The sequence below is a fragment of the Chroicocephalus ridibundus genome, chromosome 1 (genome assembly GCF_963924245.1).
Source record: "Chroicocephalus ridibundus chromosome 1, bChrRid1.1, whole genome shotgun sequence".
Taxonomy (NCBI): domain Eukaryota; kingdom Metazoa; phylum Chordata; class Aves; order Charadriiformes; family Laridae; genus Chroicocephalus; species Chroicocephalus ridibundus.
In genome coordinates, this window is record NC_086284.1 from 200,033,620 (window position 1) to 200,046,613 (window position 12,994).

General features: G+C 35.7%; 1 protein-coding gene across 10 annotated transcripts in view; it reads left to right on the forward strand.

The window, feature by feature from the left end:
- BRD1 (bromodomain containing 1) overlaps positions 1-12,994 on the forward strand; it is a 75,763-nt gene that overhangs the window by 24,715 nt on the left and 38,054 nt on the right. For all 10 annotated transcript variants that reach the window (XM_063323356.1, XM_063323362.1, XM_063323361.1 and 7 more), the window contains 2 exons: positions 6,563-6,719; positions 12,853-12,984. In XM_063323356.1, coding sequence (XP_063179426.1) covers positions 6,563-6,719; positions 12,853-12,984 — 289 coding nt within the window. The remainder of the gene's footprint in view (positions 1-6,562; positions 6,720-12,852; positions 12,985-12,994) is intronic.

The window sequence follows — 12,994 nt, forward strand, 5'->3', positions numbered from 1 at the left end:
TTTAATATTCTACTTCCCTGTCCAAGAAAAATTTTACAAGCTGTTTGCTCAAGTAGAAAAACAGATGCCTGATTTCACAGTCATGTGAAGCAAGGAAAAGTGCTTCCTACATGTCCAGTCAAAATAAAATATTTAAATACCAATAAATGTAGAACAAAGCATAGGAACCTGGAGAGACTTTCAGGCTTCAGAAAATGTATCAGTAGATAAAGTATATACTGTTGGATTCTCAACCTAGCAGAGAAAGGCAAATTCAATAGCTAGAATTTTAAAACACACAGACGAAAAGGAATAACTATGAAGGTGATTGAACACTGCGTTAAACTAGTGAGGGAAGTGATTTGGGAACGGGACATTCCTGTTTCTTGAAATCTTCAATACAAAAGCTGGAAAGTAGTTATAATTAGGAAAGTGTGTATTTGTCACATGGGGATTCTGCAGACTTGTGTTGCACAGAAGTTTAAATGAAATCATTGTCAGTCTTTTCAGGATTTGATAGGTACCCTGTTGGGTACATGGCTGGCTTCTGTTAGTTACAAAAGAAACCTTAACCTTGTCCTCTGTCAAAAGGAAATAAACACGTGCAAATGAACTCCAATTTGACATAGTTGCTCATCTACCTGTAGTGTCTTTAAAGCTCATCAAAAGTGTTTGTGTTTTTTTAGTGAAGAAATCATATGGTAAGTTGAATGTTTTTATTGGGCGAGGGGATAACAAATAACGACATAGCAACAAAACCATCACAATTCATTGTTTAAAACAAAAAAGGTATATTAAAAGGTGAGTTTTACACTGTTTGACAGGCAGCTGCTGCCAGAGATTCTCTGGGAGAAGAGTAGGTAGCCAAGCAGGCATTCTCATCTTCGAAAGACGAAGTTTTTGGATATGGAGCTAGGAGGAATAGTTGGCAAGGCCCCAGAATTAATTCCGATTCCCAAAATAGATACTTTCATAGCTCTTTATTCTGTTTTTCTGCTAAATCTCTTCCAGTTACTGTCAGTGGAGTTACTATAATTGTTTGTAGGTAGTTTTTGTGTCTTTCCTGCTTCTTATGAGTCTCTGTATGTTCTGTGGAACTTTGCTGAGCAAGGGTTGAAAAGTCAAATTTTCTTGAAACTCAGTTTACTTTGTTACAATTTGTTCAATTGATATCTTTTATGTTTTTGTTTTTTTTTCTGACAGGTTTTAGAAACATATCTGCAATCTTTGTGTTGGAAAATAGCAGTATTTTACTTGCCCTGTAAAGTGGAACATCATTTGATTGTTTATGAGTATTACTGTAGGTCGAGAGAAACTGGTATTTTAGTGATACTAAATCACATTTTACAGAGTATAATTGAGTTTTGCTAGTCTCTTGCATGTGCCTTTAATACAGCTATATTGGATAAAGGAAGATGCAAAATAACAAACTGATGAAACTGGAGGCTCAGGACAAGTATAGTAATTAAAATACTAGGTTTAGTCCATGTTTAAAAGTTAGTTAGTTTTAGTGGGTATTTGATCTTACTTAATCTTGCAGATTTTCATACTAAGCTCCTTCTGCCTAAGTTACTATAGCAATGCTAGCAAAATGACATACTTGCTTAAGGAAATTTGCTCTCTAGTCTGTATTTCGAAATACAGGGAATTGAGAATGGAGGGGTGCTCTAGAAGTCTTCATATATTGTAATAAAACGACATTTATGGTGTTGAAAAGCATGTATAGTCTGTGGAGCATTTAATGATGATTAATAGAAAAGTGGCTGATTATCTCTCAGCTTTCTTAACGTTAAACTGCCACATTGTTAGTCACCAAAAATACCGTTTTCACTTTTTTTTTTTCTTGTAACCAGTTGCTGTAGTTGCCACAGTGACATGTAACTGAAACTGGGAGAGGAAGGCAGTTGTGAGTAGGAAGAAGGAAGCTGTGAGATTTCTAATATGACAAGAGCCACATTTCTTATGTTGATGAAAATTATTTTATGCTTTTATCTAAAAGATGAAGAAACACGGGACTGAGTAACGCACACTCTGCTTTCTCTGGGCATTTTGAGCAGTGCACTAAGAGTATTGCCCTTTGCAGGGTAGATTATCCATCAAAGGTCTCTGTGTGAGGAGAGGATTAGTGTAGAGCAGCTGATAAATTAGTTTCTCACCAAAATTGTTGTATATTAACTTCCATTTTAAATTAAATTATTTGAGTTTGTCTTACCCTTTCAAAACAAACCAGTTTCCTCTCCTTGTCCTTCTCTTGCTTTTGTAAACGCAGCGTATTTTTAATGCCATATTTTACAGTTCATCCTAAGCTATGGTTTCAGGCTGGGAACTGCAGGTGCTATTTGAAAGCTTTAGTTGAAAGAGGATCTTTCCTTTTTAAAGACAAGCAGGGAATTGTGTGATACCTCCGTATCATGTTCGTAGTGCACGTCACAGTGCTTTACAGTCTGATACAAGCGGGGCTGGGGAAGAGAAGTACTACTGGTTTTCTCAGTTGCCTGTGGCACAAATAAAACAGTTTTGAAAACTGTTTTGACATCACTGTAGTCTTGGAATGTAGCCCAAAAAAAAAGGAAAAAACAAGAGGGAGTATGACTGGTGGTGCCAAACCATCAAAAGGCTGCAGTGGTCACCAGCTCGGAACCTAATGCTTCTTTTATGGGACCAGTTATATATAAACCCGCAGCTACTGAATTTCATGGGAACACAGCCACCTTTTAAAGAATTTTCAAATTCTTTGTATGTGCTTCATCCTAAGTAACTGATAAGTTGAGGGAAACTCAACATACTGTCATACTGTGAGCCACACTGAGCTCTTCTTAAGGCCTGAGAACAGTGGTTCAGGCTGCAGCAAGTTACAGTGCAAGAACTGTTCTGCTCTGCGTTTACCTTAATTTTGTTATTTGTTTAAATATTTTGAGAGAAAAGTTGTTAAGCAATTAACATAGTCTGTTTCTGGATTCTCCCTGGGAGTTTTGTCTTAACAAATTCTCTGTTCCATGTGGAACTTGGATGGCAAGAACACTTCTTGTCCCCCTGCTTGCTTTCTGTAGTTGCTCTAGATGTGGCCTTTTTTTTTTTCCCCGACATGCCTAAAGTCAGTTGTGACAGGGGGAGACCATAACTCTGGTGGTATCTTCCAGATGTATGTTCTTGCTTTCTCTTTTTTGTAAACTGTTTTTAACAGTAGCCTTGCACTTATTTGACAATCTTAACAGAGATATAAAAAAATTATTCACTAAAGAGATTGATCATTGCAATGAGATTGGTATATTTTTTCTGAAGAGAAAGCACAGGTTTAATTGATACACTTGTGTTTAATGTGCATTTTAAATACCTGATTTTTATTTTTTTTTCTCCCAATACTTACTATGCTTGACTTGCCATTAGAAAATAAAACACTACAGAAAACTGTTCTTTCCTGATGTTCTTACGCTTGGAAAAAATTCTAGGGTGGAGGGATACCTTAGCAAAAAAGTACTTTTGCTGAGGTGTCTTGTGTAGTTCTGGGAGGTGACCTAAGTTCTGTAAGTCTTGCCGCTGCGTGGGGGATTTATTTGTCAGTGTAGTGTAGCAGTTAATCCTGTCTTGTGTGTTGTCAGATCCTGGATTGCAAAACTATAAAGTCTTCAAACAGCTCTCCCTTACCTGCCTCAAATATAGACATGGTTTTTCACTCTTCGATATTTTTTTATTTTTTTTAAATAACATCTTTGTGTTTAAAAAGGGAAGTGTAATGTGCAGCAAACTCCTTTAAAACCTCAAAGAATTTCAAAATTCTAGTTTGAAAATTTACCTTCAACTTTTACAAATTTAGTTCAAGCTCAGGTAGCAAAAAGGAATTTGTTCAAAACTGGTACATAACCTATGTGCCTTGTTCCATGCTTGTGTTCGGCTTCTCTGCAGCTGAATGTATGTTCGTGAGTGAGAACCTCTTCCCCAGTATGTGGTAGTACTATCAAGCGTGGGAGCTTCAAAATCAGTACCCAGTCTGTGCTACTTCTTGAGTTCTACAGCAGTGGATTAATTGTGTCTTATTTCCCCAGAACGGTTGTATTAAAGCGTTTCAGCCAGTGAAAGTCTACCTGGGGGTGTCTAAGCAAAAAGATGATCAAAGAGCTGTGCTATAGTTAGAGGGTTCTTAGGGTCTAACAGTAGATGTAACATCCTCAGTTATATCAGTAAGAACATAGTGTAGAGGCTCTGTAGATATCTGCCATGTGAAGAGCCTATGACCTCCGTATTTTGAGAAATTAAGGGGTGATTGGTGGTATATTGCCACTATCAGAGCGGTATCTAAATGGAATATGAAGAGCTAGTGTTTGGTTTTATTTGGAGGAACAGCAGGGAGGAGTAGATTCCTACTGCTTGTTAAGTAGTTTTCTGTACTCCAAATTACCTTCTGTTTATTTGTATTTTCAAAGTTGGAGAATTTCTTCTATGAACATTTTTCCTAAGCTTATTCTTGCACTTTACTATTATAATTATCCATGAAAAGAATGGTTGTTATGTGAATGGGCAAATGTACTTAAAGATGTTTGCTTAGTCTTGCCACATCTGATGGGCATGAAGTCAAGGCACCTTTCTTCATGTTAAGATTCTCTGATCTTTCCAAATAGGTGTGTATTTGGCTGTGCTCTTTTTGACTCAGTTCAGTAGGTTGTGCTGTTTCCAAGAGAGAGATGTGAAAGTAATTATTTGATTTTGATTGCATTCTATAATTAATTGTAATTCTGTTGTGTTTGAAGTTTAATATGGTCACATCAAGGTCTGCTCTGTGTTGAATAATGTGTTTGAGGGGCCTGCCCCTGCCCTTCAGTGGAGGACTTATACGGCAGTCCTAAGTCCATCTCCAGACTTTCTAAGCTTTGAGTTAAGCTAAAGTTTTTCAAGAATGCCTAACTGGTTTAATTATTAACTGAAAAACAATGTCACTGAAGGACATAATGGCACTGTATTTTGAAGAAGACCTGTGTTTACTCTGCCTTTACCATGTGATGGCTGAAAGCTCTGTAGCTACAGTTAGCGTAGCACTGAGGAGACCTATTGCACCTTCTACCCAGGCCAGAAAAAAACAACCAGGGATAGATGACCTCAGGGTAGACTCACTTGTATGTCTGTCTGAAAAATATAATTCAGATTTCCCAGGTATTAAAAATCATTTTACCCAAGGTGTTCTTATATTTTTACACTTTGTTTAGGTATTTGACTACTTTTCTTCTATTACTTACCTGAGAAACTGCTTTATTCTTAATATTAAAAGGGAAGAAGCAGAAAAATACTAATATCTGTATGTTTGTGACTTTTATTTAAACGCCTCATGGTAGTGCTCTATAAATCAGGTGCTTCCTGAATTCAGTTTTGCCCATTGTGGTATTAAATTTTATTGGACAATCTCTGATTTTTTGCTACAGGTAGTAATATACTGAGTGAAGAATTAACAAATTTATTTTCATTGATATTATCCTTTCTGTAACTTTGTTTTACATCCGTCTCAGGAAGATCCTTTTCTTTCTCTCAAACTCACTCCTGCCCCCAAATAAATGAACATTCCCCCTAACAATACAGGTGGTTGGTGCCTTGGGGCATCTTGTGTTAATTTTTCAAGGGCTGCCACCAGTGACAAATCATACAAAGACAAAACCTTTTCGTTCTACAACCATCAACTTTTGGGAGGAGTTTTTGCAGTGATTTCAAGCTACAGTAGGCACAGAGAGTTGAAGATCTGTTTCAGATAAACTTTTTTTTGAATGTAAGTTTTGACAGGTTAGTGTCGTGTGTGAGACTTGGACATTTTAACGTGTCATTATTTAAAAAAATAGGAGTCAAGATTGTTGTGTGTGATGTTCATATAGCACTTTCTTAGAGTATTTGTAAACCTAGTATATGTAAACAGTATTTGCATTTAATAAAAAACAAGTTTGGAGAAAATACTGTTTATTTTATCAAGATACTTTGCTTAACTGTCTGTATCATCCTCTCTTGCATCTTTTCTGTGTGGATATTTTCATCATATATGTAAAATCATAAATGTTCCTCTGTGTTATGTGTTATGTTTGCTTTATTTACGAAAATTTCAATATTAGTAGATGAGTAACAGAAGCTTTTTATTGCATGTTTTTATGTAAAAAGTCTGAAGATATATTGTCTTTAAAATAAACTACAAATTCTGTGTGAAGAATGCAGCAAATGATCTGAAAAGTTTTGTAGGCATTTAGAGCTTTATTTCTGATTTTATTTTCAATGGCAATATTATTCTGAAATGCATATAAAGCTTTATTTTTAGTCCTAATCTAGGATTCCTCCTGAGGTAATGATCATGAAAAGATTGATATCCTTTAGCTCTATAAAAGTACCTTAATGTATTTGGTAGAAACTACCGAGTCAATCAGATGTATTTGATTGCAATCTACTGCTCAGAAATAATTGTGCTGGAAGGGATGTTGCTGAAAGAAATTAGTAATATGATGAACACTGCTGTTATTATGTTACACTTTTTTATATATATATGATGTTTAAGCTCCATAGACAAATATGTTTTATGCTTTGCTGTGAAAAATACAATATCAGTTTTTCCATATTTTAGATTAAATAAGATTATGAATCAGGTGGCCATTCAGCGGAAGAAGCAGTTTGTTGAACGAGTGCACAGTTACTGGTTGCTTAAAAGACTGTCTAGGAACGGTGTTCCTCTGTTGAGAAGGCTGCAGTCCAGTTTACAGTCACAAAGAAACACACAACAGGTATGTGACACACTTTTATATTTATAAGAAGAAACCAGAAAATCTTAATTTTACACAGTAAAAAAATAACAGGGAAATGTAGCACAGAATAAAAACTTTGTCTGATTCAGCACTGAGTAAATTCTTTACATTATTATTAAGTAATATGACTTATATTGAAAGTCGGGCATTCTCTAATCCTTTCAAATTTGTGAGATATGCAGAAAAAATGCTTAAATGTTTCACAAAAATACTGTCACCAAAACTAGCTTAATACCATTGTTCATTGACTAGGATTGTGGGGTTTTGGAACTTATTGCTCAATGTGCTATGAGTTAGTAAGATAAAAAATGAATTCTATTTTAAATTCATCAAAAGATGCAAAGGAAATGTTGTCTTTGAGACTTATAACTGAGAAAAACAGGGATCTTTACAGAGTAAGGGTTAGACCGTGCTAGTTTACAGTTTTCAATTCGTATCTGTATTGCCTACCTTGTTCGGTAATAACAGAACAAAGAGCAAGTTGTTTATGAACTTCAAAGACCTGTTTCAACTTTTAGTTTCACTTTTGACATAGTTACTAACACGGAGTTAGTAGGTGGGATTGTAGAAAAGCATAAATTTATGCTGATACTTTGTTCTAGTAAAACTCATCCTATCTAAAATACGTCTAGATTGGTTAAAGTTGTACACATTGACCAGTCAGAATTGCTGAAAAAGAGAAAAACGGTCACTCCAGATGTGTATCAGATTCAGAAAGCCGTGCTCTTCTGCTTCCCCCCCCCTTTTTTTTTTTTTAAATATGAACACTGCTTCCCATTTTTGTAATATGAACAACTAACTCTCCAGTGACATTAGAAATTTTGGCAGGTTTTTTATTGTTTTGGTTTCAAGACACTGGGTGGCTTCGAAAATGATTAAAACTTCTTTTCTAAATTCTGTATATGGATCCATGTGTGTAGACCGTGAAATGCTGTGAAGCATCATTATGTGGAAATTCTTTCTGCATCCCAGTTGGCTTTTTCAATTGAACTGAAAGTGTAGTTGGCTGTGTTCTTTCCTTTCCAGGTGTTTGACTTCCAGTGGAATTGTTCCTGTAAAATAACTTCTAGACCTCAAGAATGCATTTTATAGTCATTTACTTCTATTAAAATGAGATTTTTTTCCCCTTTTAAAGCTTAATTACTATTTTTGTTTGAATTGTGTTGCTACTTGCTGATTAAGTCATTAATTGATGTAGTCATAAAAATACCATGGTCAGCAGTGCTTCCTAATTTTTTGATCTGTCCTTTTTGTCTGTGTTTCTTTCCTTAGCTTTTCATTAAAAAACCCAATTAATAATTCCCAGAACAGTTGAGGTTGGAAGGGACCTCTGGAGGTATCTGGCCCAACCCCATTGCTTAAGCAGGGCCACTTAGAGCAGGTAGCACAGGACCATGTCCAGACAGCTTTTGAGTATCTCCAAGGATGGAGACTCCACAACTTCCCTGGGCAGCGTGTGCCAGTGCTCAGTCACTCTCACAGTAACAAAAAAGTGTTTCCTGATGTTCAGCTGGACTCTCCTGTGCTTCTCCCGTGTTTGAGTTGCTAGGTGGTAGTTGGTCCTTTTCGTATTGAGATGGCATGATGAGACTGCAGCATTTCTAAATACTTAAATAGTAACTACGAAAATAAAACGATTCTTGTAATTGTTGTTTGTTTATAATAAAATGAGCCTTAGATAGGAGCTGTTGAAAAACCCTTTGCCTATTTGCACTCCTATACGAACCCTGTTTCTCTTCTCTTCTCTTCTCTTCTCTTCTCTTCTCTTCTCTTCTCTTCTCTTCTCTTCTCTTCTCTTCTCTTCTCTTCTCTTCTCTTCTCAGAACTGTTCACTCTTCTTAAGTAAGAAAATAAAAATATTTCCTAAATTTATTGGAAGCATTTATATTGGTTTATTAAAAATTGAGGCACTTCTGAGACTTTATTCGTAAAAACTTATAATTGAAATTAACTTTGTCATTTGAAAAGAAAAAGCAAGTTTCAAGCAAAGCTGAGTATTAAAAGACACTGTTGATATAAAATGTGTATGTAGTGCTTTCCAGTGAGTAGCAAGTGTCCTCTGTATGACGTTTTCTCCATAGCTTCCTCAGTATATATGGATAATACATATTAAAGTAGTCAGAACTGCATTAGTCATCTTCATTACTCCAAGTATAAGCCAAACCATCATGAAGACTTTAATAAGCAGCTGTGGCATAGCTGTTGTCGGAGCACCTCAAAATTTTGAGGTACAGATGATTGTTTTGTTTATTTCAGTCTAGGTGGGAAAATTCTTCTTAACTTATTTTATCTGAGAGGTCAGAACACCAAGAAACTTAAATAGGTTTTCAGTTAATCAAAGCGATATAAATGCTGATATAATACAGATTCAGAGGAGATTTGTATTATTATTACTGAAACAGAAAACAAATGTTAAGATGGGGAACCAAAACCCTGAAAATGGTTTCAGGATGCCTGGTGGAAGGTGGTTTTGATCCATCTCTAATGTTTGTTTACTAGAACAAATCTGGAGAGGTGGGGGCGGGGAAGCATCCTGTGATTTAGAATTGCTTCCTAATGAATGTGTTTCAGAGCTCAGTTATGATACACTTTTGAAGGTGATGTTACATCAGCTAACACTTCTAAACCGGGCAAGAAGATGTTGACTTCCCATGTTCCATCCCTGGAAGTCTTGACCAGGCTGGATGGGGCTTTGAGGAACCTCGTCTAGTGGGAGGTGTCCCTGCCCATGGCAGGGGGGTTGGAACTAGATGATCTTTAAGGTCCCTTCTAACCCAAACCATTTTATGATTCTGTGACTTACACATTGCCTCACCTTCTCAGGAACAAGGAGTCCTCCGAAAGAATGGTTTATACTGTCATTTGTGTCTCCATCTAGAAATTCAGGAAAGGTATTGGAAATACTCTAATAAATTTACATCCCCATTACTTTAGTTTTTCTCTGTATTTCAATAATGCTTCAATAAGTAGGCATGAAATTTAAGTGTAGTGGCTTGTTCCTGCTGTAGTGAGTGAGGTTGATTTAAAACCGCTATTTGGAGAAACAAAGTAGAAAGTGCTGGTGGCTGAGATCAATACCTGCACTGAAGATTTCAGTAAGAACACAAGTTGCAACCACGGAATGGTTTTGACTGATTGGCACACAAGTGCCAGCAGAGGTTCTTAATAAAATTAATTGTATTGATCAAGATCAATTTAATCATTGTAATTCTGTTTTTGTTTGGCTTATATTGAGTTACAGTCCCTGTAGGGAGTGAGGCTGTCCCCATGTATTCACACCCAGGATAAGGAGGGATCTGCTGGGCGCACTAACAGTATTCCTGCTAGTGTGAAGAGACTGGTAACGTACTCCTGGTGGGAGCTGGAGGTGAAGACCAGGTCTCCGTTGATGCATGTTCTGTGTGTAGACTTAAAAGTTTCTTCCGCTTCCCTCAGTATTAATAAATGTGTCAGTTTTAGCTTTTCTAGGCAGTATTTGGTGTTCAGTAAGAGCTAAACCCATCAGAAAATATTCACAGTTTCTTTCATAATTTTTCTTGGGTCGTCAGCCAGAAGAAGCTTCTTGGTTTTGTTATAAAAAGAAAGATTTGGAGTAACAACTCTTTACCAGGAACTTTATATAAACTTTCCTTGTCAGAAGGAAAACTTCTGAAAACTAAAAAATTTGAAAGGAACTCTCTTTATCCAAGTTTTTACTAGTTAGATACTGGAAACCAGTGCATCATGCTCTTTCCAGTTTGCCTGGATCTTCTAATCTAATTAAAGTATATGTTGTATGTCAGGTGATAAGTAGGTTAGGGTAAAGGAGGTTTATCTTTGCTATTATAACCATTTCTGACAATGTTACTTAACATAAGTGTCAAAAAATTGGAGGCTTGTTATTAATCCCCAAGCTGGAGTGACGTTCAAAAGGGAGTGTATGCGTGCGCACAGAAAAAAGCAAACAAGGTGCTCCTGGTACTTTGAGTCACATCTGCAGATGTACGCCTACCTAGCTATTTTATGGAGTGAAGTTGGTCAAACAACTGATTCGACTAAAAGAATAATCTTTTTTTTAAAAAAGTGCAATTCTATCTCTAGTTTTAGCCAAATACTTAAGTCTGCAATGAGTTACCCGAAGATCTGGTGTAATGAAGTAACTTTTTTTTTCTGCTATATAGGTTTCCTGACCGACCCTAAAACTAGTATGGTTTTGTTGATGTAGCTTTCAGTGGGATCAGTTCCCCAGCTTCATGAACTATGCAATTACGTAGAGCAAAAGAGCAGACTCTGAATGGCTGCCAGCAAAGGGATGGCAAGCCTTCCACTTTTAGCAATAGCCACAACTTAATTTTGGTTCTGAAAAATAGTAAAACTATGGAAAAATCATATAGCTGCATCAGTTAACAGTTATGTTGCTTTCCCATACATGGATCTGTACTCAGAGATAAAGGGTTGTAGAACAGCAATTAGTGGCAGTGACGCTCTGAGAATTTCAAGGAATTGAAAATGTGCATAGCAATATTTGTCAAAATTTACTTTGAACTATTCTGACCCTCAATAGTAAATTATGTGTCTAAGTCAAGGCTTAACTCCTTAATAGAAATGATAAATACCAGTATTTGTAGCCATTAGGAAAGGGAACTAGAAGTTCCTAGCTATAATTTTTTGTTCTTTTTTGTGTGAGTTTTTGTTTTGTTTTGTTTTTTTTTGAAAAGAGGAACGAACTGTTGTTTCCAGATTGCTATACTGTAATACAGAGATAGTTGGTAGTTAAGGATTTTCAACTGCAGTGAAGTCAGAGATTTGAATAAAACTAACTTCATAGCTTCCACAGGCATTTGCCTTTACTTTTACAAAGTGTGTAAAGCAGTAAAATATGATGCAGATCATAGAATCATAGCATTTGCAAATCTGTTAGGTATTTTTTTTAAAATGCTAGTTTTTACAATTCTATTTTTGGAACCTTCTGTCTGAAAAATTGCATAAACTTGCATTAGAGGAACTATGATATTTCTAAATTGTCATTTTGTTAAAGAGGATTTTGCTTTGAGTGTAACAATTTGTAATGTTTGGTTATCGTTCCTCTGCTGACCCAGTTTTCTTTATTCCCCTGTCTTCTATTTTTTTATAACTTACAAAATTTATTGTTTGTTTTAGTTTAAAAAAAAAAAAAAAAACCCAGACCCAACACAACGATTACTTACCAAGTGTATATTGCATTGTGCTAGTTATGGGCAAGGATACAAAGTTTTGGATCTCTTTCTGAGATTATTTTATAAAATATTGATTTTAAATGTAATAATTTTCCAAAGCAGATGTTTCTTTGTGTATTTGGTAGTAATATTAGGACTTTTACTTTTTAATGGCCTTGTTTCTGGTGAATTACCAATACTATTTGAATATAACAGGTAGTATTCCAATATACTATTTCCTCTTATGAAAAATAGTAAACACAAACAAGAAAGGATCTACTTTCTCTGTGTATAAATCAAAGTAATGCAAGTAATTTTTAACTTTAAACACGACTTCTTCCTAAAAATGTATGAGTTAAATTCTTTCATGCATTCACTGAAAGGTTGTATTACTGCATTACCCGTTCACAGCACCACTTGAAGTTACTATTTAATAAACTGCTTGTCATTTCCTGTCCTCAGAAGTCATAATGATTTTGTTCTGTTACAAGTGTGTCCTAATTCTGCTGGGTGCAGGGAAGGTGGACTGAATTTGGAAGGAAAGAAACAAGAATTTGTTTCTACTAGGCGTGAGTTTCTGAAGAAGCTAATGATGTTTACCTGGTTTGGATCTCAATGTGAAAATAACAAATCTTATTTTGCAGCTTGTTATACTGCTAGGTTGCTGTTTGCTATATTGTCTTTTCTGATGTAAATAACCTTCAGGATTGCTTTCCAGTTTATAGATTTTTGTTTCCAGCTAGACGGTTGAGAAAATCAAGAAGATACCCTGACAGAGGGTTTCTTTTGTTGTAGTATGAAGCTTATGACCAAGTGCTGTAACTATAAGACAGTAGTTTCTCCTTTCCTGTGAATACGCTCTATAATTGCATAAAACTATCTTATAAAAAGAGGTTAGTGTTTTTTATTTCATGAAGACCTTTTGATTCTTTTGTTAGAGAGAAGATGATGAAGAAATGCAAGCCTTAAAAGAAAAGTTGAAGTACTGGCAAAGGCTGCGCCATGATCTTGAAAGAGCGCGTTTGTTGATTGAACTTATACGTAAGCGTGAAAAATTAAAAAGAGAACAGGTAAATGGAG